The 23,734-nt window shown below is 42.5% G+C and overlaps 1 protein-coding gene across 2 annotated transcripts in view; it reads left to right on the top strand.

The window, feature by feature from the left end:
- The first annotated feature begins 2,429 nt into the window (after positions 1 to 2,429).
- LOC110537608 (zinc finger and BTB domain-containing protein 16-A) overlaps positions 2,430 to 23,734 on the top strand; it is a 121,812-nt gene continuing 100,507 nt past the window's right edge. The window contains exons 1-2 of one of the 2 annotated variants that reach the window (XM_036937566.2): positions 2,430 to 2,584; positions 5,745 to 7,075. In XM_036937566.2, coding sequence (XP_036793461.1) covers positions 5,838 to 7,075 — 1,238 coding nt within the window. In that variant the 5' untranslated portion in view covers positions 2,430 to 2,584; positions 5,745 to 5,837. The remainder of the gene's footprint in view (positions 2,585 to 5,744; positions 7,076 to 23,734) is intronic. The other variant, XM_036937568.2, reaches the window with a different exon arrangement.

Raw genomic sequence — 23,734 nt, 5'->3', positions numbered from 1 at the left:
CCAATCAGCCCTTTATGATAGTTGCCAGATGGAAGCCACTCCTCAGTAAAAGACACATGACAGACCACTTGGAGTTGGAAAAAAGGCACCCAAAGGACTCTCAGACCATGAGAAACAAGATTCTCTGGTATGATGAAACCAATATTGAACTCTTTAGCCTGAATGCCAAGCGTCACGTCTGGAGGAAACCTGGCCCCATCCTTATGGTGAAGCATGGTGATGGCAGCATCATGCTGTGGGGATGTTTTTCAGTCAGCATCGAGGGAAAGATGAACAGAGCAAAGTACAGAGAGATCCTTGGTGAAAAAAATGCTCCAGAGCACACAGAACAACAACCCTAAGCACACAGCCAAGACAACGCAGGAGTAGCTTCAGGACAAATCTCTGAATGTCCTTGAGTGGCCCAGCCAGAGCCTGGACTTGAACCTGATCATACATCTCTGGAGAGACCTGAAAATAGCTGTGCAGCAATTTTCCCCATCCAACCTGACAGAGCTTGAGAGGATCTGCAGAGAAGAATGGGATAAACTCCCCAAATGCAGGTGTGCCCAGCTTGTAGTGTCATACCCAAGAAGACTTGAGGCTGTAATCCTTTGTCATTATGAGGTAATGTGTGTAGAATGATGAGGTAAAAAAAAATGCATACATTTTAGAATAAGGCTGTAACGTAACAAAATGTGAATACTTTCCGAATGCACCGTAAAAACCATTGACTTGTATTGGATTTGCAACACAAATGCTAAAAAGTTTGCATTTGAAACAGTGGCTAGGTAAACAAAACTCAAGCATGGATTGTTGTCATACCTTTTCCATAGACTCCTTACAGGTTAAGGAAACCAATATATAATTTAGTAATTTGGGTGAACTCACCCTTTAAATTACCACTCAACCATTTGCTTGGACAGTTGCAGAGTCACACCATGTGCTGGCAAGTCCATATCACATTAGAGTTGAACATTTAACAGCAACCTCTGTATTGTTTGTAGTGCAGTGATAATAATATAGTGTTATAATTTACCACTTTATTTCCTTTCCCCCAGTAAAATGGGGATTAAATGGAGATTAAGGCAGTGCCTTTTTTCTTTATCCATGGGTAAGCCAGCACAGCATGCAGCTCGAAGGTGATGAAGCACTCTGTGATCCTCACACAGATGGAGCTAAAAACTTGCCATGCACCGCTGCACATTCAAATACTCTACTTACGAACCACATCTATCTCATGTTTCCCATCTTAATATATTTTTTCAATGTAACCATTGGTCAGTATGAGATGACAGACCTGTTGCTTGTGGCTTGTTTTGTGTGAGGGGATTCAACATGCTAGCTAGATGTTAAATGTAACTAATGAGAAACTATTTTCTGCACACAGTTCCGGGGACATTTTGACTATTAGGTAAATAATAGAATATGTTATTATTTTGGTTTAGTTGATGACAACCACGTTCTTCCCATAAGGGTTTGGCAGCATCTTGCAGTAGTCAATTCATATAAACAAAATATTTGAAAACGTTTGAAAATGACAAAAATATTGCTACCACAATTAGCAAAATACTGTGTCTTTCCAAAAAAAATGATAGGCCCACCTTCTCTATTGTGTGCCTGGCTATGCATGTGAAAATGCAAATACTATGTAACACACATACAGACTGGTATTTCTTGGTCCAGCACAACTAGTTATAGCCTAGGGGCTATTACAGTATAAAACAAGTTTTCCCATCGCAGTTTAAAACACAATTGGTCAGTCGTTATTATTGTACTGATACAGTAGCAGTGAGTGTGTTTTAGTGCATACAGCAGCCTATACCTTGTCACTCGCAATAGGCCTACTGTAGACAGCTCAATGCCTGTTGGCTACAAGCCAACATGTTGTAAAAACACAAGCTGTAGTCAAGTGGCACTGGTGGGACTAAATAAAAGGAATATAAATGTTATATTTTGATAATTGATAAAGTAGATAGATATCTATTTTTCATCAGTAAATATTTATATTCATTATTCATACACTTTCTTGGACAATTATCCTCAATATTCTGCATGTACTTGTTAATTTTCTCTTACTATATGGGTTACCTAATTACATAATGATTTCGACTTTTAAAATGTTCAGATTTAGAAAATTACTCTAGGCAGGTGGTGGTAAGCCTAGTGGTAAGCGCGTTGGGCCTGTAACCGAAGGTTGCTAGATCGAATCCCCGAGCTGACGGGGTAAAAATATGTCGTTCTGCCCCTGAACAAGGCACTTATTATTGAAAATAAGAATTTGTTCTTAACTGACTTGTCTAGTTAAATAAAGAAAACTACAATAACCTATTATCACCTTCGCTGATAATTGTATCAGTTCTTATAATTCCCCTACTGCCTACACTTAAAAAAAAATCGTCAGCCCCCTAGGTGTCTCACTTTCGCAGTGTTTGCATGGATTCAAGAGAGGGAAGAGTGACTCGGTTCGTTGACGTCACCATTGTGTTGATTTGCTAACCCGAAAGAACAGAGGAGTTAGTGCGTGTGAGAGCGGGCACTGTGAACTGCGTTACTATGCTGTAGCCCAATAACCACACATTCGGAATCAAAACGTGCAATTTAGGTGAGTACTGATATGGGCGCCCAGCTTTCATGTTGCAGTGACAGACCCGCTTCTCTGCATGCTTACAGTTGTTTTTCCTGTGTACTCTAATATTGTGAATGCTTTAATAGTATGTTTGCTATCCTCACTTCAACCCTCATCAAGTTACAGTTCCTATAGCGCTACAATGTGGCAAGGAAAGTTGATGAATCAATTCCTGTTTGCGCTGAAGTGTTTTAAATTGCATGTATGTAGCTGTCAAATAAAGCCAAAAGTCTGAGCGGGCGAAATGTGTTTAAGTTTCCATGAACACTTGGGCTTCATTGGCCATGTAAAGATGTTAGGTTGACGTAATTGTCTGTTTTAGTATTCGGGAGATCGCAACAGGAGAACGTGAGGTCTGAGGCTTACATTGCGAACCAGACAGGGTGACGTTCGTCCATGTGGTTTATTCTGGAAATAGTGTTTCTGTTGAAATGAGAATACAGTACGCTGACACCTTATGCCGCTCTTATATTCCTGGAAGTTTTAAAAAGCGAACAAATGACGCACTTGAGGAGCTCGTGCAGCGGTGATGACAAATCATCTTAAACACAAGGGCAATAATCTGAACTGTGTCCATCTATTTATTCACTGACTGATGTACATTGTAGGCCTACACCAGAGACCCACATAGATAACTGGTCGACTGTTGCTTATTTCTTGATTCTTAATGAAATATTGCCTCCTCTTGACGCAAATAAATAGAACATTGTTTATAGACGGAATGGCAAATTGAATTGCTATCGATATGGGTTATCTCTTCCAAGCTCAATCATAATGACATGTCCAAATAAAATGCTCTCAAGCTGTAATGATTTCACATCAAACGATTCCACCTGTGTGCTAATCAGAATAGCAGGCTAGTGAATTTAATCATTGTTGCAACCAGTCCCGGTTGAGATCATGTATTTGGGTCTCATTCGACCTTATGTACTTTAGTAGACGCTGTTGAGAGAAGTGTGAGTATACTGTTTGTTCTTGAGCAAAATGTGTTTGGATACGATTTCCACGAGCATAGGTTTTTATTGTCTCAGATTTATAAACATCAGGACGCATTGAACATAATGCTAAAGAGATGCGCGCTTCGGACAGACAACTGTCTTCGTGGATACAGTTGGTCCTTAGAGGGTTCTCGTATGATTGCGTTATGTTGGCGTTGATATGCCGTCAATACAGCATAACCTATTGATTGAAAATAATAATTAACCCTTCAGTGGTGTCTGATCACACGAGTGCGTGAAATTATTTGGTGACATTAACGCGCCGTCTCGACGCACTGTCTTAATCCAGTTCCTCATACAATTTGTGGGCTTTAGGTTACCTATCCTTATTAGGCAACTTTCGATTGTTTCCTATGGTAAACCTGGGGCACTAAGCTAATTACGGAGCGCTATAGACATGGACCTATTTACTGGGTCATAAATTAGCGATAAATTGTTATTCGTGTCATAAAGTAACATTTGTTGTCATTTGTTAGACGTCCACCACGTCAATACCAAATCTATACAGTCTTGAACTGCTCTGTAATATAGGCTATCTGAAATTGAATAGAATTTTCATTGAGTATTTCCAACGATTGCCAACTGTTGACTTCATTTTTATGAGAGCCGCTGAGTATATTGTTAGCCTTGTCTACCTGTTTAGGAATTGCGGATGCATAATGTTAGCATAAATTAATCGGTTTTAATCTGCGCTCTTTATCGATATCCTTTCGGAAAATTTTAAAAAGTCTGTAGCCTACCGTTTCTGATTCTTGATTAACTCTAATGGAATATTTTAAAATGTAAATTATAAAATGACTTGCCTAAAATGAGTATAAACTACTGTAACGACCCTGGGTAATAATGTTAATTGTAATAGGCTACTGAAATAACATTTTATATTTATAATAATAACGGTGATTATATCATAATTTAATATTATTACATTACAGGTTATTCCTCATGTGGTCTAATCTTTTGTGAGAGCGGGCAATGACATGCCAACATGCATTCAAATCATTGATCGCCTAGCCTACTGTACATTCCATAGACATTAAAACCAGGTACATTCCAAGTAAAAGCAGTAATGGAAACTATTCTGTCCTAGTATAAACCTGCGCTTCTTTTAATAAATTGTGTTTTCAGATCAGATTACAATAGAATTGTAGTCGTGTAGAGCAATGTATATTACGTAACCAAGTTAAAGAGGTGTCCAAAGCAATGACTCGTGCGTTTCTTTGGCGTATGTAATATAATCTTGTTGGCGCTACATGGCGTTTTCTTTTTTTTGCGACTTCCTCTGTTCCAACTATTCCTGGCACGCTGCTCGCTCCCTTCTGTGCTCACTGCTCTTCTCTGTGATAAGAATACTGAATAAGATGCCATTTCATTTCAGAATGGGTGTTGATGGTCTTTGTGAACCAAGCATCAACGCATTCTAACAAAGACTAGGGTGTTGCAAGGCTCTCAGTGGTCCATATTTGTTGCTGTTCATGTTTCACATAACTAACTATACATTGAGTGGGAAAAGATGGGGTATTTTTTTTTAACGATTTTAATTTAGGGTGATTTGGTCTGCTTGGCGTTTGACTTGTGTTATTTAGCTATTGATAATTTGCTCTTATGGCCACTCATTTCAACTATGATGCCATTGCATACAATTCTTACCATCCCAGTAGGGTTGTATGTCCATAGTTGTATGTATTATGTACAGAACAGCTCAGTGTCATGTGCATAGACCTGTTTTCATTTTATGAAGTGTGCAATGTTAATGTAGCCTATTTGGATGAGAGGTGAGAACAATTTGATTTCAAAATGCCCAGAAAATAAGGATAAATTGCTGATCTTTATCTAATTGAAATCAATTATTATAAAAAAGACATAACATTTGTGGTTTGCAATGGCTTTTCAAATAATCTGCAGTAATTCATACAACAGCAATTGATTGTTTTAACTTAACACTGCAGAACTGTTTGGATTTTTTTATATAAAAGTGTAGGTTTAAATATTGATCTGTTATCTTATCTACCACAGTTATTTGAAGTTTATTGGGCTAGGACCAAATATGATATATAGTTGAGAAGCCAACAGTTGTTTTCATATATTATAAAGTATTTTCCTAAAATATTCTGATATGCCTGATCTTGTTCTCTCTTCAGATTGACTTTATCTTGTTTACAAAGATAAGTGAAGAAACTGCTGAGGAGGGAAAGCGAGCCTCATGAGTTGGCCTGGCGGATCTCAGCGACGTTATGGATTTGACTAAAATGGGTATGATCCACCTCCAGAACCCCAACCACCCCACGGTCCTGCTGCAGAAGGCCAACCAGATGCGTCTGGCAGGGACCCTCTGCGACGTGGTCATCATGGTGGACAGCCAGGAGTTCCATGCTCACAGAACCGTGTTGGCCTGCACCAGCAAGATGTTTGAGATTCTGTTTCACCGTAACAGCCAGCATTACACCCTGGACTTCCTTTCACCAAAGACCTTCCAGCAGATCCTGGAGTACGCCTACACTGCCACACTCCAGGCCAAAGTGGAAGACCTGGACGACCTGCTGTACGCAGCAGAGATCCTAGAAATCGAATACCTGGAGGAGCAATGTCTCAAGATCCTGGAGACCATCCAGTCCTCGGATGATAATGACACGGAGGCCAATATGAACGATGGCGGCACGGAGGAAGAAGACGAGCGCAAGGGCCGGCAAGGAGGGAAGAACGCTAAGAAGCATTCCATGGAGGGGAGCTTCCTTTCAGCCACCCAGCAAGCCTCTGCCCTGGACCAGAGCCCCTCCGTCTCCACATCCTTTGGGCTCTCCACCATGAGCCCAACCAAAGCTGCCGTGGACAGCCTGATGAGCATTGGCCAGTCCCTCCTGCAGCAGGGCTTCGGGGGAGAGCACCTGACTCACGGCAACTCCCACCGCCAACTGATGACCGAGATCAAGACGGAGATGATGCAAGTGGATGAAGGCGGAGGCCACGAGAGCCCGAGAACCATGGAGTCCAGCGCCTCCAGCAATGGTGAGAGGAGCGGCGAGTTGGACAAGAACCGTGACGGCCCAGGGACCCCGACCAGGAGCAGCGTGATCACAAGTGCCCGCGAGCTGCACTACGTCCGGGAGGATGGCATGGGCGACCCCCAAGCAGATGGTGGCCAAATGGGTCTCGAAGCCATGGCTGGCATGACAGGCATGACTGAGAAACAGCTGACCTCCCTGTACTCTCTGCCTCCCAATCATAAAAACGAAGTTATGCGATCCATGCCGGCCTCCATGGCCTCTTCTCTCCACATGTCCCCTGCCCTGGCCATGTCCATGGACTTCAGTGCCTACGGGGGACTTCTGCCCCAGAGCTTCATCCAGAGGGAGTTCTTCAACAAGCTGGGGGAGCTGGCCGCTGGCATGAAGCCAGATGGCAGAAACCAGCACGAACGCTGCAACGTGTGTGGCGCAGAGCTACCAGACAACGAAGCTGTAGAGCAACACCGGTAAGGTCAACTTTGTGAAATTTTTTCTCACTAGTTTGATTCTATTAACATTTGTAAACTTCTTGATCTTTGCCAAAAACGTTTTCTTCAAATCAATGATAAAATATAAATAAAATCTGCCTACAGTGTTACTTCATTTAAGTTTACTGATAGACGTACATAAAATATAGATCTACATTTTTCTACATTTTCATAATTCAGGAATCTACTTAACAAAAGTTTGAGTCCTTTTTTTCTGTTGAAAATGTTTTGGTTTTTTGCGTGTGCTAGCTAGCAGCTTAGTAAACTCAACTCCGTGTCGGCGGAATGTACCACAGACTACATCGAGACGCTATCAGTTGATACCTGTAAAAATGTTAATTCTTTAAGGCTTTCCTTGTCCCAATGTTTTGTCCTGTAACAAGCTTTTTCTTTGGGTGCTGAAATCTGTATTTTTTTGTAAGTCATTGCATGGCAGAATTTTTTGATTTCGCAAGGGATAGAAGGCAAATTAGAAGGCAAATTATCATAGAAGGCAAATCAAAACGGTGGATTCCAAATCCAATTGACAACTCTAATAATCAGGACAAGCATAGGTACACAGTAAGAATGAAATAATGGATATCAAGTGGTGGTGCACGCTTAACTTCCGGCTCAGTTGGAAACAGTGAATTAAAGGGTGCAGTTTTTATAAGAACTATGGATTTCAGCATCCAAAGAAAAGCATGCAGTTAAACAGGACAGACATTAGTACAAGGAAAGCATTACAGAATTTACAAGTATCGAGTTTTAGTTGCGGTACACCCTAATGGGCGCATCCTGTATGGAAGATATCCATATTACAGGGATCTAAACTAGAGCTAACAAGCTAGATGACTATTAAGCTAAAATCCATGAATTACAGTTCCTTCAGAAAGTATTCACACCCCTCAAAATCTTACACATTTTGTCAAAATCCTGAATTTAAAGTGGAATTATGTTTTTTGAAAGTTTTAGAAATTAATTTAAAGTAAAAAGCTGAAATGTCTTGACTCAATAAGTGTTCAACCTATTTTGTTATGGAAAGTCTAAAAATGTGCTTAACTAGTCATGTGATAATTTGCATGAACTCAGTCTGTATGCAAAAATATTGCTTAACATGATTTTTGAATGACAACCTCATCTCTGTATCCCACACATACAATTATCTGTAAGGTCCCTCAGTCAAGCAGTGAATTTCAAACACAGATTCAATCACAAAAACCCGGGAGGTTTTCCAAGAAGGGTTTCTATTGGTAGATGGGTAAAAAAATAATGTGTATCAATAAACCCAGTCACTACAAAAATACAGATGTCCTTCTTAACTCAGTTGCTGGAGTGGAAGGAAACCGCTTAGGGATTTCACAATGAAGCCAATGGTGACTTTAAAACAGTTGCAGTGTTAAATGGCTGTAATAGGAGAAAACTGAGGATGGATCAACTTTGTAGTTACTCCACAATACTAACCTAATTGACTGAGTGAGAAGGAAGACTGTAGAGAATACAAATATTCCAAAACATGCATCCTGTTTGCAACAAGGCACTAAAGTAATACTACAAACAATATGGCAAATGAATAGATTTGTTCTGAATACAAACTTATGTTTGGGCCAAATCCAATACAACACCTTACTGAGTACCACTCCACGTTTTCAAGCATAGTGGTGGCAAGCATCATGTTATGGGTATGCTTTTAAGCGTTAAGGACTGGTTTTGCGGATTGAAAAGAAACGTAATGGAGTTAAGCACAGGCAAAATCCTAAAGGAAAGACCGAACCAGGTTGCTTTCCACCAGACAATGGGAGAATAATTTCTCTTTCAGCAGGACAATGACCTGAAACACAAGGCCAAATCTACACTGGAGTTGTTACCAAGAAGACAGTGAATGTCCCAGAGTGGGCAAGTTACAGTTTTTACTTAAATCTACTTGAAAATATATGTCAAGACCTGAAAATGGTTGTCTAGCAATGATCAACAACCGATTTGACAGAACAAATGTTGCACAATCCAGGTGTGGAAAGCTCTTGGAGACTTACCCAGAAATACTTTCTAAAGGCACTGCAAATATAAACGTTTGAGATTTTACCCCTCATTTAGATATTTTTCTCGGCCAAGAGAAAATGTTGAATTCTGATGCAATAGATAATTGTCAGGTTAGCTTCTTGTGGTCAAGATCGCCTGCTTTGATGATACATTCCTAAGAAGAATTTAACCAATCAATATGCCTTTTCACTAGAAATTGTTCAATTCATAGTTTTTTTTGGTTACATTTTTGTAACCAAAGGTAGAAAAAAAGTGAGGTTTCATGGAAATAAGTAGCATATTTTCCATTAGACTACTGGTATCTGCATTGGATTTTATGGTTGTCAATTTTCACCCGGAATTGGGAAAGAGTTACTTTTTCGAACATGTGTTCTAAAGTCAATAATGTAGGTACTTTAAAGGGCAATTCCGCCACTTTTCAATCTAATTCATTCTCTCCAGCACCATACCAGTGTCTACATGTCAAAACGGAGTTTCTAGCCCAGAGGCAGGGTATTTTCTTGCTCCCCACATCACCGCGAGTCTCTGTAGTGTCTGACGGTCATTGTGAAAAATGATAACTTTATATGTTTATGTAAAGTGTATAATTGCACCATTTTCACATATGTAGATACTGGTATTGTGCTGGAGATAATGAAAACGAGATTGAAAAGTGGTGTAATTGTCCTTTAGGCATTGTAACTCAATGGACGGGTTGGTTTGGTTATTTAGCAACAAAACCGACTAGTGCGTAACTATGGGGTAAGACAGACAGGGTTGGCTTAGATTGTTGATAACATGCTAACTATATTTCAACTCCATTGTAAACAAAGTTGCACAATGAGTGCTGGTCTCTCTCATACATCGTTACAGTTGTTGGTTAGCTACCAAATTTTTGCCATATTAGCGTAGACGTAACATCAGTCAAAACATGGTATCAATAACAAGATCAAACAAGCTGAAACGAGCCACTTATGGTTCACCTCACGCAGTTTCTTGTTATTGTTGCTAGCTATCTGGCCATCCGGAACCATAACACAAGCCGTTTTGACCCTTTGAATTGCGCGCATCATTTTTGTGGCGTTGTCAGCTAACCCGTCTATGCCACCAGGTTACTTGTTGCTGTTACTACATGACACTTGAATATTTGCTTTCATATGATTTTTAAAGACATGCTCTGGAACTTTGGCAACTAAGTATTTCAACTTCCTACACTTTGGGCTGGATGTGTCAATGTGTAGTTCATACATGCATAATCTATGAGCAGAATTAGTCTTTCCTCAATTAGCCACAAAATCCCTAGTTTGAAAGTCACTGTTTTTCTGGAAGTTGTGCTCCCCTATTTCCCAAAAATGTTCCCCCACATGGACCAGCCCTCTAGCAATTTGAGTTTAACCAATGAGCTTCAGTCCGTCAACATATGAGTGGCAGCTATCAAGATACAGATGATGCACATCAGGAGAGTGAGAGAGAGCAATGCCTGGTGCACATATGTGACATAGTATGCAATTTTCAGGTGCCATATTTGGCTTGTGAGCTCTACTTTCAGAACTACTGGCCAAAACGTATACAAAAGTACAGGTGAATCCCTTTTTAAGTTTGAAGTAGGCTATCATATCAAGACAACATTGTTGTCGCTCTCTCTGAAACCATCAAGTCTGTGGTTGGCGACCGACGCTGAGGTCCACTCTCCTGATGACTTCCAGGCCTGTCCGGGTGACTAGCGAGCTGTCCTGCCGTGGCGCTGGCTGAGCCCATTAGTCGCACCTGGTGAAGGGGGCCAGCTAATAAGAAGCAGCCCCCCCCCCCCCCCTTCCTCACACCCATCTCAGCCCACCCCTGACCCCTGTGGTGTGGCCAGTGATTGAGAGTTTGGGGCCCCCAGCAACCGGGGGGACAAGGAGGGCCTTATTAGCTTTATAAGTGGTGCAGACTGTCCAGCCCAGGAAATGAGGGCTGTGCACAGGACCCGAGCCCTGACCTCTGCAGCCTAACCTTTCGGCCGCTCGGCTGGCCTCTGCTTCTCGTCAGCATAGCCAGAGGGCGGTGGTGGTAGTAATAGTAGTAGTGTGGATGTAGGACTGCAAAGGAGGGGGAGGGTTGGGGGATTTGAGAGGTATACAGCAAGTAAATCCACGCCAGGTGTGCACCGCTGTTCAAATCCCACCATGCACTCCTGTTGTAGACCGGTCAGCGTGCTGTTGTCTGCACATGAGAAATGTTGCTCAACTTCCAAAACTGTCAAGGAACTGTACTAGTGTCTCAAAATTTGGGAAATAGGCCATTATCTGCTTTTTAAGAAACACTCCGTTTCTGCTAATGGCCTACCACTCTCGCACATAGCCCAACACCTCATTAAGCTTGTAGGATTTGGAATTGGTCATTTCCATGTAAAAGGACCAATGAGCACCATCTTGTGAAGTTCATAGGAACATGTCACATTGGGTGTCAAACAAATGCTACGAGTCTATATTTGTGAGTAAATAAGGCATGTATACATTTTTTTTTGGATTTCTTGTCAAACAGATAGAAAAGGGGTCTTAGAAAACATCTAGTAGAAAAAGTCTTAAAATGTATTAGAAATGCATCAAAACACAATGTTGAGCTTCCCGGGTGGCGCAGTGGTTAAGGGCGCTGTACTATCAGAGACTCTGGGTTTGCGCCCAGGCTCTGTCGTAACCAGCCGCGACCGGGAGGTCCGTGGGGCGACGCACAATTGGCCTAGCGTCGTCGAGGTTAGGGAGGGCTTGGTCGGTAGGGATGTCCTTGTCTCATCGTGCACCTGTGGCGGGCTGGGTGCAGTGCACGCTAACCAAGGTTGCCAGGTGCACTGTGTTTCCTCCAACACATTGGTGCGGCTGGCTTCCGGGTTGGATGCGCGCTGTGTTAAGAAGCAGTGCGGCTTGGTTGGGTTGTGTATCGGAGGACGCATGACTTTCAACCTTTGTCTCTCCCGAGCCCGTACGGGAGTTGTAGCGATGAGACAAGATAGTAGCTACTAAAACAATTGGATACCATGAAATTGGGGAGAAAAAGGGGTAAAATTCAACAACAAAAAAACACAATGTTAAAGACCCGTGCCAACACACATCCATATTTCGTTTTGGAGAAATGATTTGCCTTCTGTAAGTTTAAGAAACATTGCCTTGTGCCTTGAAATTCTCTTATGAAAACCCACATCTTTTTAAGAAATTCTCTCCCTCATGAGGGAGGATAATGAAAGTTCACAAAAGTAAAGGTTAGTTAGTGTTTTTACTGAAATCAATTTTGTTTATGAATGATTAAGTTAATTAAAACTCTAAATTATTTTGTCAAATCGGTAACAGAATTTCAGAAAAAAATCGAACAAAATTTCTGCAATTGAATTGGCTTCAATGATTTCCCATTGTAACCACAGTTGGGTCATGTGCTACTGTCCTACCTTCCACTGGCATACTGTTATGTTCAGCTGATAACCGTTTCCTTTCTCTTTGTCTGGTAGTCAAAGCAAGAGTATGAAAAATCGGGACAACCAATCCCTCTCTCTTTCCTTCCTCTCTCTCTCTCTTTCTCTCTCTCTCCAATTAATTTCACCTCTCCTGGCTCTTACTGATACTTACCCACGAGACTCCTCTCTTTCCATTTACTGTAACCAGTATCCTCACCACTGAGCACTGGATGTAATGGACATAGAAAAGTAGTTGAAATTTGGTCAGTCCGCCCTGGCCTTGATTTCAACGTCAACAGATGTTGATTTTTGGTCCACTCCGGACCAGCTATGATTTCAACTTCCACAAACGTCTAGACCAGGTTTCATTTGGCCCAAACATAGACATCCATGATTGGTTCAGATTTGGTCTTGTCCAGACCGGACCAAATCTGAAGTAATCATAGGACCATATCATAGATGTCCATGTTTCACAAGTTTGCACAGCACAATTCCGTTACTGTGGAATTGCCGATTTTGGGTTTGACTCAGTGTGTCAGAATTGATTGAGAGCTCACATTTCCAGTTGCTTAAGATTATACCGAGACAAGGAATGGGAGGGGAGCGGGTGCCCCTGGTGAGTTTACAGGTCCTAGGTCATGTTTGGAACTCCAGGCTTTTACGCAACATAAAAGAGTCGGATGACATTTTAAAGATTCCAAAATCAAGATGACTCATACTTGTTGTGCTGAAAAGTTTTTACCTAGTAGTACCCTGATCTTGTACACATATCTTTTGTTGTTTCTATCATTTTTGTGCTCTGCTGAACGTTGTTGTTACTGTACATTAAGTTTATGTAATGCAATAACACTGAATGTGTCCAAGTTAAATTGGCTGCCAATAAAGAAGGAAAGAGAGCACTTCCTGGAATTGAATTGCATCACTACTACATGCACCGTCAGAATGTGTTTCTTTCTTCTACCGACCGGCCTCTTTTACCTTGAGTGGACCTGCTCAGCTTGAAATTGTTGTGCTAATCAGATGGAATGCGCCACGGTTAAGGTTCACGTGAGGATTCTGTTTCAGCAGCCCCTACCAAAATATTGGTATGTCTACAGCATGGCCGAAGCTTTTGTTAAATCAGTCTATCTAATTGGCAGATTTGAGTGTGTTCCGTCTCGGTTACTCTATATTCCCTGAATGAATTTTGGAAGAAATACAGAATTACTTGTTCAGAGAGATGGCCTTGTGTACCTTTACCCACTGTCCTTAAAATTACTGAGGAATTGAATAGAGCCTTTGTAAGCCATAATAAACAAAAACGTTAGTGTTTTTGGATTTATTTGCCATGAAATAACTTGGGTTAGTGTGAACAAAATGGCAAACAATTTAATTTTGCGGTGTTAAAAACAATGGTTGTCTTTAATAAATCATAATTTATCCTGAATGTCTTTCAGGTTTAGGTAAGATCTATTGAATGCTTATTTAATTATTTAATGTGAAAGCTGGAGTGTGTTTAACGTCAAAGGACGATTTTTGTAATTTTCAGGATACGTCTTTTGCCTGGATAAATTGAGTGGTGAGGTTGCCTGTTTTTCAAAAGTTTTATCAATGTGACCATCCCTGGTTGTGCAAGAGATGGGAAATCTAGGATCAAAAGAGATTTCCAAACCGTTTCATGCATTGATCTGTTGGCTGCCCCAACAGAATACTAATGGGTTCATTTAGATTAGTAGATGTTCCATGACATCCCTAAATATTGTAAGCCCTGTTCTAAAGCTTCCTCAAACAGACTTCAGACATTTGAAGTATAAAGTCAAACATTGCGTCATGCATCGCCTGTTTTATCATCCGTGTATAATGAATTGCCGTTGAATCCAGAAAATGTCTGCCTTTAAATATATGCAGATCCCTATCTTCTTATGGCTCTAATTTATAAGGATAAATTGCCAGAATTATGAGTCATGATTTGATTTAATATGATTTTCTGATTCCCTTCTGTTTATTATCAGCAAACCTGTACATTCTTTCATCCGATTACTTTTTTTTATGTCGGCGCAATTGACAGAAATCGTGGTTCCCCAGTTGATAGACCTACGTGTTTGTGTTTTCTAAAGATTTGTCAGAAGCTTTGATTGTTGACAGCTCGCAGCACACAGAGCAATGGTTCTGGTTGTCTAATTACAGATTATATCCCAGCAGCCTTGTGCCAGGGTTGCTGCCATCTCCAGTTACAAACGTGAAAAATATTTCAGTCTGGGAGTTCATTTGGTGCAAACAGGTCAAGTTAACCGGCCATAATTGTTTCCAGACGTGGCACAGGTCCTTTGTGCGTGTGTGTGCACAAGCGAGAGTGTGTGTGTGTGTATGTTAGAATGAATGCATCAGTAAGTGCTTGCTTCCTGTATAATTTAGCCTGCTCCATTCATTCGCCCATGCCCTGGGTTCTATCGTAAAGCCTCAACAACTGGATGAGATGTGGATTGGCTCCACAAATGGAGCGAGGGGGTATCCCTTGAAGTAGCCCCCCAGAGTCATGTATTGATATCTCCCGGAGATTTATGAGTGAGGGATTGGTAAATGAAGGGCTGTGTTTGTTTTTCAATCGCCCCAGGTTTCCTACAGGGGCCAAATCAACGCTCCATCTCACCACAACAACAACAACTGCATTTTTTTTCTCTCCCTTTCTCCAAAGCCGGGACATATTTGACAGGCTCAGATTTATTTCTTGAAGGAAGTCTGGGTGAGTGTACTCGTGGCTTTAGGGAGACTGGATTACAGCAATATTTTAGTAACCCCGTGATAAGCAAATAATAATCTGGCAAGGCTGAGTGATTTATTAGACAAATAAATTAATCGTACAGGGACTAACTCTAAGGAAGAGAACTCTGCTTGATATTCCAAACACAGCATCCTATTCAAAGACCCATAGCCTTGGGTTTATCCCTTTCACTTAACACCCATTATCATGCAGATGCCTGGCCTCTAATGTACTTACAACCAAACAAGAATGCCCCCTCCAGAACCCTTTCAGAACATAGCTGTTAAACATAACTAACTGTCAATGTTTGAACCATCTCTTTCATATCCAAGCCACACAGTGTATGAATGAGCCCCTGTCAATGATTGTCCACCTCTCGTCGGCCATCTTTGACATAGAAACCTTTTCCTCAACAACTGACTCGGATATTCAATTTCCTTGGTTGTCCTCCGTCGTGGCGAGGTGGGCGGAGAGGGCATAGTCAAACGCAGTCGGCGTGGTTCTAATACCCAGGGTCCCTAGTGTTTAAACAGGAGTCTGGGGCCTTATCTGTGCATATCAGGAGGACTGATAACCACGCGTGCTCCTCTTCAGTAAACCAAGAGCAGATAGGGCCTGATAACGGCCATAGCATTGTCGCAGGATATAACACACAACCTGCATCCTGAAATTATGTGTAGGGAGGGAGAGAGGGACGCACATCAGAAGTTGCCCTATAAGGTGAAGCACACCTGATATCTTATCCACCACCAAGAACCACAAGGCTGTTTTAGGCATAAACCTTAACACCAACGGTCAAGATGACCTATTCCCTCCCCAATATGTGGTCCCAGATACAAATTAAATGAACATATCGTTTCTAAGGGATTTAGTTATTTTACCATATTTTATTGATAGGCTTTTGTATGTCAGTGAGCGCTCTTTTTTTTTTCCTCATTGTGTTGTGGGTGCTTTGTCATAGTCTGCATTATGGTGGGAAAGAAAGTACAGATTCATTACCTAAGCTTGGCTCAATGTAGAAGCTTTTTATTGCAAGCTAAACTGGCAGAGGAACATCCATTACATGGAGCAGGATTATCCCCCCCATTTAAAATCTGTGAGCGAACTCCCCTGGAGAGCACTCCACACAGGTACAGTAGTACATCAAAGGGTAATAACCAAACAGCACCACATGTGCCCGGAAGGTCCTCATCTTCCAGAACAGGCCAAATTTGAGGACGGGGAAAACATGAAGCGTTAGGTTGTCCTCCCGGACTAACTCTTCTTCATAGTCTCCGAGTCTTGATGCCTTGTTGACGTAGTGTCTGGTGTCAGTGTTTGTTTATGCATCTGAGGATAAGCTATTGGCTGGCCAGACGCTGCAGTAGAGCAGACCCGAGCCGAGGCAGCTGGCTGACGCCCAATTATAGACAGGTTCTAAAAGGCCCTGGTTGAACTGTAAAGATTTACACCGCCATCTCTCTGATCTCAGATCTGTGCTCTGTCCGCACTGTCATGCCGGGAGATGTATCGATTAAAGACTTTACACTGGGTTACATCATGTGGATGGACTGCACACCCCTGACTACAACGACAGATTATCACAGAGGCATGTTCTCTATCAGAAGGAGCCCCCCCCCCCCCCCAAAAAAAAAAATGAATCGCTATCGAATCCGCTCATACCGTCATCACCTCATGCAGTTATTTTTTTAATAATTGATGAATTAAAGTCGTACACAGATTCAACAACACAAGCAACCTTTGATTTTAACAAACTAAAAACAGTAAAAATCGAATATATATCACCCCAAAAAAGAAGAACCAGATCACACGGCTTATTAACCAGATAAGCATCGTTTGGCGCCGGGTGCATAGACTCGCTACTGTTGCGCAAGCCTCCTCCTTTCTTCAGTGCTTTGGCTCCTGTTATCTTACCGCTGCAACTGGAGATGGCCGGATTACAGGCGGGAGAGCGTGGTGCAGACTCGGTACAGAGCCAGGTGGCACAACACCTCTCGCCTAACATCTGAAATAGCCGTTTTTTGGACCCGGGGAGAAGAAAGACCGTGGCCATGGCAATGGGGAATCAACCGAACATCGGACAGACAGAGATAAGAACGAGGGGAGGGCTGTTGTGTAACATTAGTGTCTGTTTTCTTGGCCCAACCTCGGCCCTGCCTCTGCGTGGCTAAACCTGGCTAGTGCTGAGAGCGCGGCGCCTGGCCTCGTGGTCAGGCAGGCTGTTATGAAACGTGCGAGCCGAGGCCCCTATCTTTTGTCCTTCTGGGGAGCTTGTGGTCAGAGGGAGGAAGGTGCTGGGGACAGCCCACACTCTTCTACGCCTGCCTACCTGCCTTGGTGAGAGTGGAAACACACCAGTGGTTAGCAGTTACAGCCAGTTATCAAGTGACATGTACATTTATTATCTGGCCTACCTTCCTGATGGCTTTCCCTCTCCACGTAGCCCAGCTACACTGATGTCTGCCTGAAACACTTGTGGAGATAAAATGTTAAACACTTTTCTAGGATTATATTCTGTCATTGGCTCTTGAAGAGAATATGTTTAGTTTTTTTGTTTTTCCTTGAATTTTGAAAACCCATTTTGGGGTTATTTTAATTCTATTTACCACTTTACCACTCTTGTGCTCACGGATTTTCTTTCTTACTGAAACTAAGCACAAGCAACTTTCCCATTAAAAAACAATTGAATTACAATGATCCACCTGAAAACCTGGTTTTAATTTCATGTTCATAGGGCCGCTCACTCTCTGCCCCTCCCCTCTGGACCTGAACCTCTCCACCCCCTTCTCTGGACCTGAACCTCTCCACCCCCTTCTCTGGACCTGAACCTCTCCACCCCCTTCTCTGGACCTGAACCTCTCCACCCCCTTCTCTGGACCTGAACCTCTCCACCCCCTTCTCTGGACCTGAACCTCTCCACCCCCTTCTCTGGACCTGAACCTCTCCACCCCCTTCTCTGGACCTGAACCTCTCCACCCCCTTCTCTGGACCTGAACCTCTCCACCCCCTTTTCCGGACCTGAACGCCAGTGTTTTAATCCTGTCGATATCCCATTAGCATCTCCTTGCCGGGTCCTGCCACATGAAAGAAGACGTGTCGGTTCCCCCTCGGTGGTTCTAACGCGCTGCCAAGCGCTGAGGAACAATGAGCGGGGTCCCGAGCCAAAGGGCCAACCCAAGCGTGCACAAGGCCTGTGTGAATGCGGCCGCCGCGGCTCCTAGCCTCCGCTGGAAGTATCAAATCGGAGCCCTCCGCGGGCTTCCACCGAGAGAGACTCTAATTAGCCTCTTTGTTGCCTCCTGAATGGGGTGCCAGAGATTGGCAAGGGGCCCCAATGGAGTGATACGAGCGTGCTAAGAAGAGGGTCATAAAACTCCCATCATAAAGGAGCACTCAGGTAGGGGACTGGGTTGTGCGGTAGGCTGGACGGCACCACATAGGTCCTGTTTACTACTCAGCCATCTCCCTCCTCTCAGGACCCTAGCCAGGTTATGTCCCATAATAGACACACAAATCTAATCAGGCAGGTTGTTGGACAGCTTTTTGCCAGTCTGCATTCCCGTCTGCCAATTTTTTTGTTGAAGTATACTTTCTTGTGGTTTTGTTGACCGGCTGTTTGGTCACATATAGTTTAGTTCTTCGCTGCTTTTGCAAGTTAACCCTCTTAGCTCTTGGAAACACTCTTACATTTTTTCCCCGGTTTTCAATGGCTCTTAACATCGCATTTTAAGGTATACATTATGTCTGCCCCTCTTTCAGACTGCTACTAGCAGGGAACGCCGAGTGCGGTCCAGAAGGGTTTAGCTCGAGACACATTTTAAGCCTTACTGTAATCCAGGGGGGATCAGTTGGGTAAATCATGGCATCAAGCTTAAAACCATAATTGATTTATGTATTTGCTGACCGAAGACGTCCAGAGAGATTAGCAGTGGCAGAGAGCTGAGGATGGATAGAATGGCCCTTGGAGAGGCCGCATGTCAACTGTAGTCAGTCGAAGGAGATGAGTGATGTTTGACAGGTTTATTCTGTACAGTTTGTATTATTTGATCCTTTAGGTTGAATGAAATTTACATTTGGAGATTTATATGAGTTAGTTTATGCTATTAAATCTCATAATTTGTATTAGTAGGTGTATCAAACTCTTTTTCTTGTTTACGATCTTGCTGTCAGTTTCCCCCCAAGGTCTTTCTTTTTTTAAATCAGATCGGGATTGTTTTGTGTTTGTCTGTGGTCCTCAAATGCGGAAAAAAGCCATTCCATTTCCTGGACGGATCACCAAAGCGGGAGGCTCTGACATGTCATGAGTCAAACGGCATCATTTCTGCCACTCCTGTCTCGGCCAGGAAGTTACTGATGATGCTGTCAGGTCTCGTCGAACGCCATTAAGCATAGTGTAAAATAGGCCTGGATCTCCTCCCCACCCCCCTCCACCCCACACGCCTCACTTCCATATAAGGGTTTGCTTGTCCAGCCAGCAGTTTTACACCCCCATGCTCCTGCTTTGACCTTCCAGCTAAGGAGACGCCCATTGATTCTCTGTCTCCGGGTTCATTCTGGCGTCCTCTCTCAGAGCTTTTTTTTTTTTTTTTTTCTTTTTTTCTTACTGGCATCTGGTGCATTGTCTATGGCTGCAGCACACGAGGAGCTGGACTCCCTAACAGGTGCTTGGGTCCTTATCGCCACGTCACACCTTATCTCGGGCCCTCAGCTTCCTGCATCCCCTCACATACCTCAGTGGGGAAATATTTGACTTAGCCTCTGACCTGACGCCCCCCACACCACCACTTTTTACACTCTACTCTACACACACACACACACACACACACTGGTCGAAAAAGAGACAGGACTGTGAAAGTTTCACCATCAACGATACCGATCTGCCATAGTGGCCAGTTTTTTGTTTTTTTCTCATTTTTAGTATCTTATTATAAAGAGCAACTACTCTAGGGATTTAAATACTGTAGTTCCATATGTATTTGTGTGTGTGATTTATTTGATCAGTTTATACACTTTCTTTTTCTCATTCTGACAAAGTTAATCTTCAGAGCCTCATGCAAAGGAAAATCAAACAGTCACGTTATTTCCCTTGTTTGGATCTATCAAATTGATCTGGCCTATTGCTCATATCCTTGGACGTAGGGTCCCAGGGTTTAGTGTGTCCCCTTCTCTCCCAGTCCCTGGTACTGCACAGAGGGCCAGAGGACAAAGGCTAAAGTGTCTAAGCTGGGTGGGGGACACCCTTGGAGTCGCGGGTTGGTGAATCTGACAGGGGCGCTCTTTTTTTCCTAATCCTGCCCTCAGTGGGTGTAGAGGCAGAAAGCTGGGGGTCTTAGAGCCATGAGAGCCACTATTGTGAGAGGTGGGCTCTGTTACAGTAGAGTGGATGCAGGGGTCTCGGCCCAGACAAAGGCAGGGTCAAACAGGCCCCCATTTATTTACAGTAGTCCCTTTCATTGCCCGAGTGAAATAGGAACCTGCACAGGCCTTGTGGGAGGACCACTGTTTTTGCTAAGTCAGGCCTCCGATAAGGTCAAAGAGCATTGGGGGTGGGTATGTATTTGGAGGCTGGCCCAACTTCCAGTGGATGCTGCTTCATAGAGAAGAGGTATTTTTATTGTTCAGCAAATCATTTTGTCACTCAGGCAAAGTTTTCGAACAATAACAGTGCGTCTGTGGTGGGCGTGAGGAAAAGTGCAGCGTGGCTGTGAAAGATGGGGACCTTAAGGTTTCCACATGCTTGGCTGGCACCTAGCCGAACTCGGCTAGTATTGTAGAACCGAACGAGTGTGCTCACATACTCCCTTAAAATACCTTAACTTGAAAAACAAAAACAACAAAAACAAAAAGTAAGCAATAGTGCTTTGTCCATCTTGTGGCTGTGCATGAGAACGAGTCTATCGTTGAATGACAACAAACACTTCATTGAAGAATCCCTACTGTTGACCAATCACCGACGAAGGGGCGTAGACTAATGCTTCTGAACTTCGGCTTGCCTCGAGAAAAATATTGTGCGTGAACTGCCGAAAAAACCCGTACTGAAGACCAAAACGAACAAAAACATGTCGTCATAATATATCCACAAACTGTTTTGGATGGGAAGCCTTTACTGTCTGTCAGCAGATTAATGCTCACAACAATGGAGGGAGCTTTTTGTTGTCAGGGTGTTATTTAGGCAAGTACAATTCTATACCTTGTGGACACCAACTCCGCGGTACATTACTTAAGCAACCGCTTTGAGCCACTGTAGTACAGTAAATGTCAAATTATTTGACTGTAGCATGTAACCTAATTCTCTGTATCCAGTTAGGCCATTATTGATACCATGCATAAGAATAAACTCACTACTCTGCACAATCAAGATATTCAAAAACTAAAAGCATTAGTAACTTTGCACGGCTTGTGCTTAAATAATCCTACTCCACTGCTGGAATTTCACCCAAGCAGTTTGATTTCAGTGTACTTGATATGTTTATTTAGCTTCATCTCAATACTGGTGCATCAATATCATATACAATTTTATAGGACTCAATGATCAAATCCTCTTTGGCCCTATTAATGAATAAATAAAAAAATTTGACAAAGAAATGGAAAGTCACCCGAGCTCTTAGCAAGGGGGAAAAAGGCACCATCTGCCAGGAGAATCCTCTAATCTTGGCATAATCTTGTTTTCACCGTCGGCGATGAGAAACGGATGCTTGGTGAAGAAGGACAGGAATGGCCGTACAATATGAATAACTAAAGTCTGTCGGAACAGATTTTATTATTCTTAGGGACACAGTGACCCTAGGGTCAGAGGTTGCCTGGCCTGGGCCTTTACGGGGAGGGGTTGAGGGCAGGAGAGGTCCTGGGGTCTGGGTTAACCCCCACTTCTCACCCCATTGTCCTTAAGAACACAAAGAGGCCTGCCATCCAACTGGTCAGTCCTCTCCTCAACCCAAGCCGTGTTTGACAGAGTCATTGAATTTGGATGACTGAACACCAGTGAGTGAGCGAATAAGAGAACCGTTTTATTTCCTTCATAACCGTGACAATATGAACAATGACAATATGGCTGCCGCTGATATTCAGAGGAATGTCCCAAAAACGGAATGACCTCATTTGGCTGAATGCCGAGTGGGCAGAATTTCTTTGTGGTTTGAAGATTTTATGAGTTGCTTTGATATTAAATAGTTTGAATTGTGGCACTGATCATGTAGTGTCAAAATATGACATTTTGAAATGAACTACATTTATATATTTGACGTTAGTCTTGCAAATTAACCAAGAATATACAATAAATGTTCATTTTTCTGCAAACTGATGCGCTGAATATATTTCAGTCCTTCTCCTCTCTCAATTTTTGGCAACCCTATTTCCTGTCAAATTCAGCATGCATTGGGCCCGTCAATAACATTCTACCAACTTTTTCCCACCAATTTCACCGCAGCATTGCCTTATCTGGGTAGTATAGTTTCTATGTGGACTGGTCAGTTGAAACAGAGTTGTAACAGAAGGGGTTTCTGCCCTGTAATGGTAGAGATACTGGGTCTCCTGCCCTCTGCTCTCTCTCTCTCCCTTCCTCTCTTTGTCTCGGCATGCTCTTCTCTATCCCACCATTGTGATGAAGTAGTGGCTCAACTTCATTCTCTAGCTGTCAGCCGGTCACTGTTGTCCACTGTGGTGGAATGGTTAAAAATAAACCTTTTGTATTTACCACAAGAAGAGAACAAACACACACTGCTTTAAAAAAAATCAAACTGAATGCAAGTAGGTTATTGACAGAGAGACAGACGTGCGCACACACACACACACACACCATAGTGAATTGAATAGCACATTGAACCACCGTAAATGGGAGAGAATACACACTTTGCATGCAGAAATGTAATACAGTACATACAAAATTTTACCATGTCACAGATGAAAGCCATGGAAACCATTAGACAATATTCATGTAACATGACATGAAATACGTATTTTTCAGTAACATTTTTGTAGCATGTCTACAACAACCGGCCTTAAATTAAATATAAAACAGCACATTTAAAAAAAATAAGAGATTTTGCCTGCGGTCATAGAGAAATATCAAACAGAATCCATTTCCATCTTGAACAGATGTGAGTCTTGGCCTGTTGAATATGTCATTTCTTTGAACTGCAGCTAGACTATACTTTTTTGTATTGGGTATTTAGATTATTTTGATAATGCCTTTTTAGATATGAGGGGGAAAAAGTTGAATATGGTGTTTGATCAGAAAGGTTATATATCATTCATGTTGTGATTATGGTTAGTGTAAAAAAAACATCTCTAAGCTTTTGTTGGAGCTGAATGTTGCCTTGAACAGGACAAATGCATATGTCAGCTATTTGTTGTAAACCAGAGTAGTTATTCGTCTAACTGATCTGGTGACCCATGAGAACGAGACGGGCGTTTACATCAAAACCCCTCGTGTGGCACATGAAAGTCACCGTGACATTTTGAAAAAGTCTGTCTG

The sequence above is a fragment of the Oncorhynchus mykiss genome, chromosome 12, assembly GCF_057628025.1.
Source record: "Oncorhynchus mykiss isolate SJ-2025 chromosome 12, ASM5762802v1, whole genome shotgun sequence".
Taxonomy (NCBI): domain Eukaryota; kingdom Metazoa; phylum Chordata; class Actinopteri; order Salmoniformes; family Salmonidae; genus Oncorhynchus; species Oncorhynchus mykiss.
Note: the sequence above shows the minus strand (reverse complement) of the source record. Positions and strands in the feature narration are given on the sequence as shown.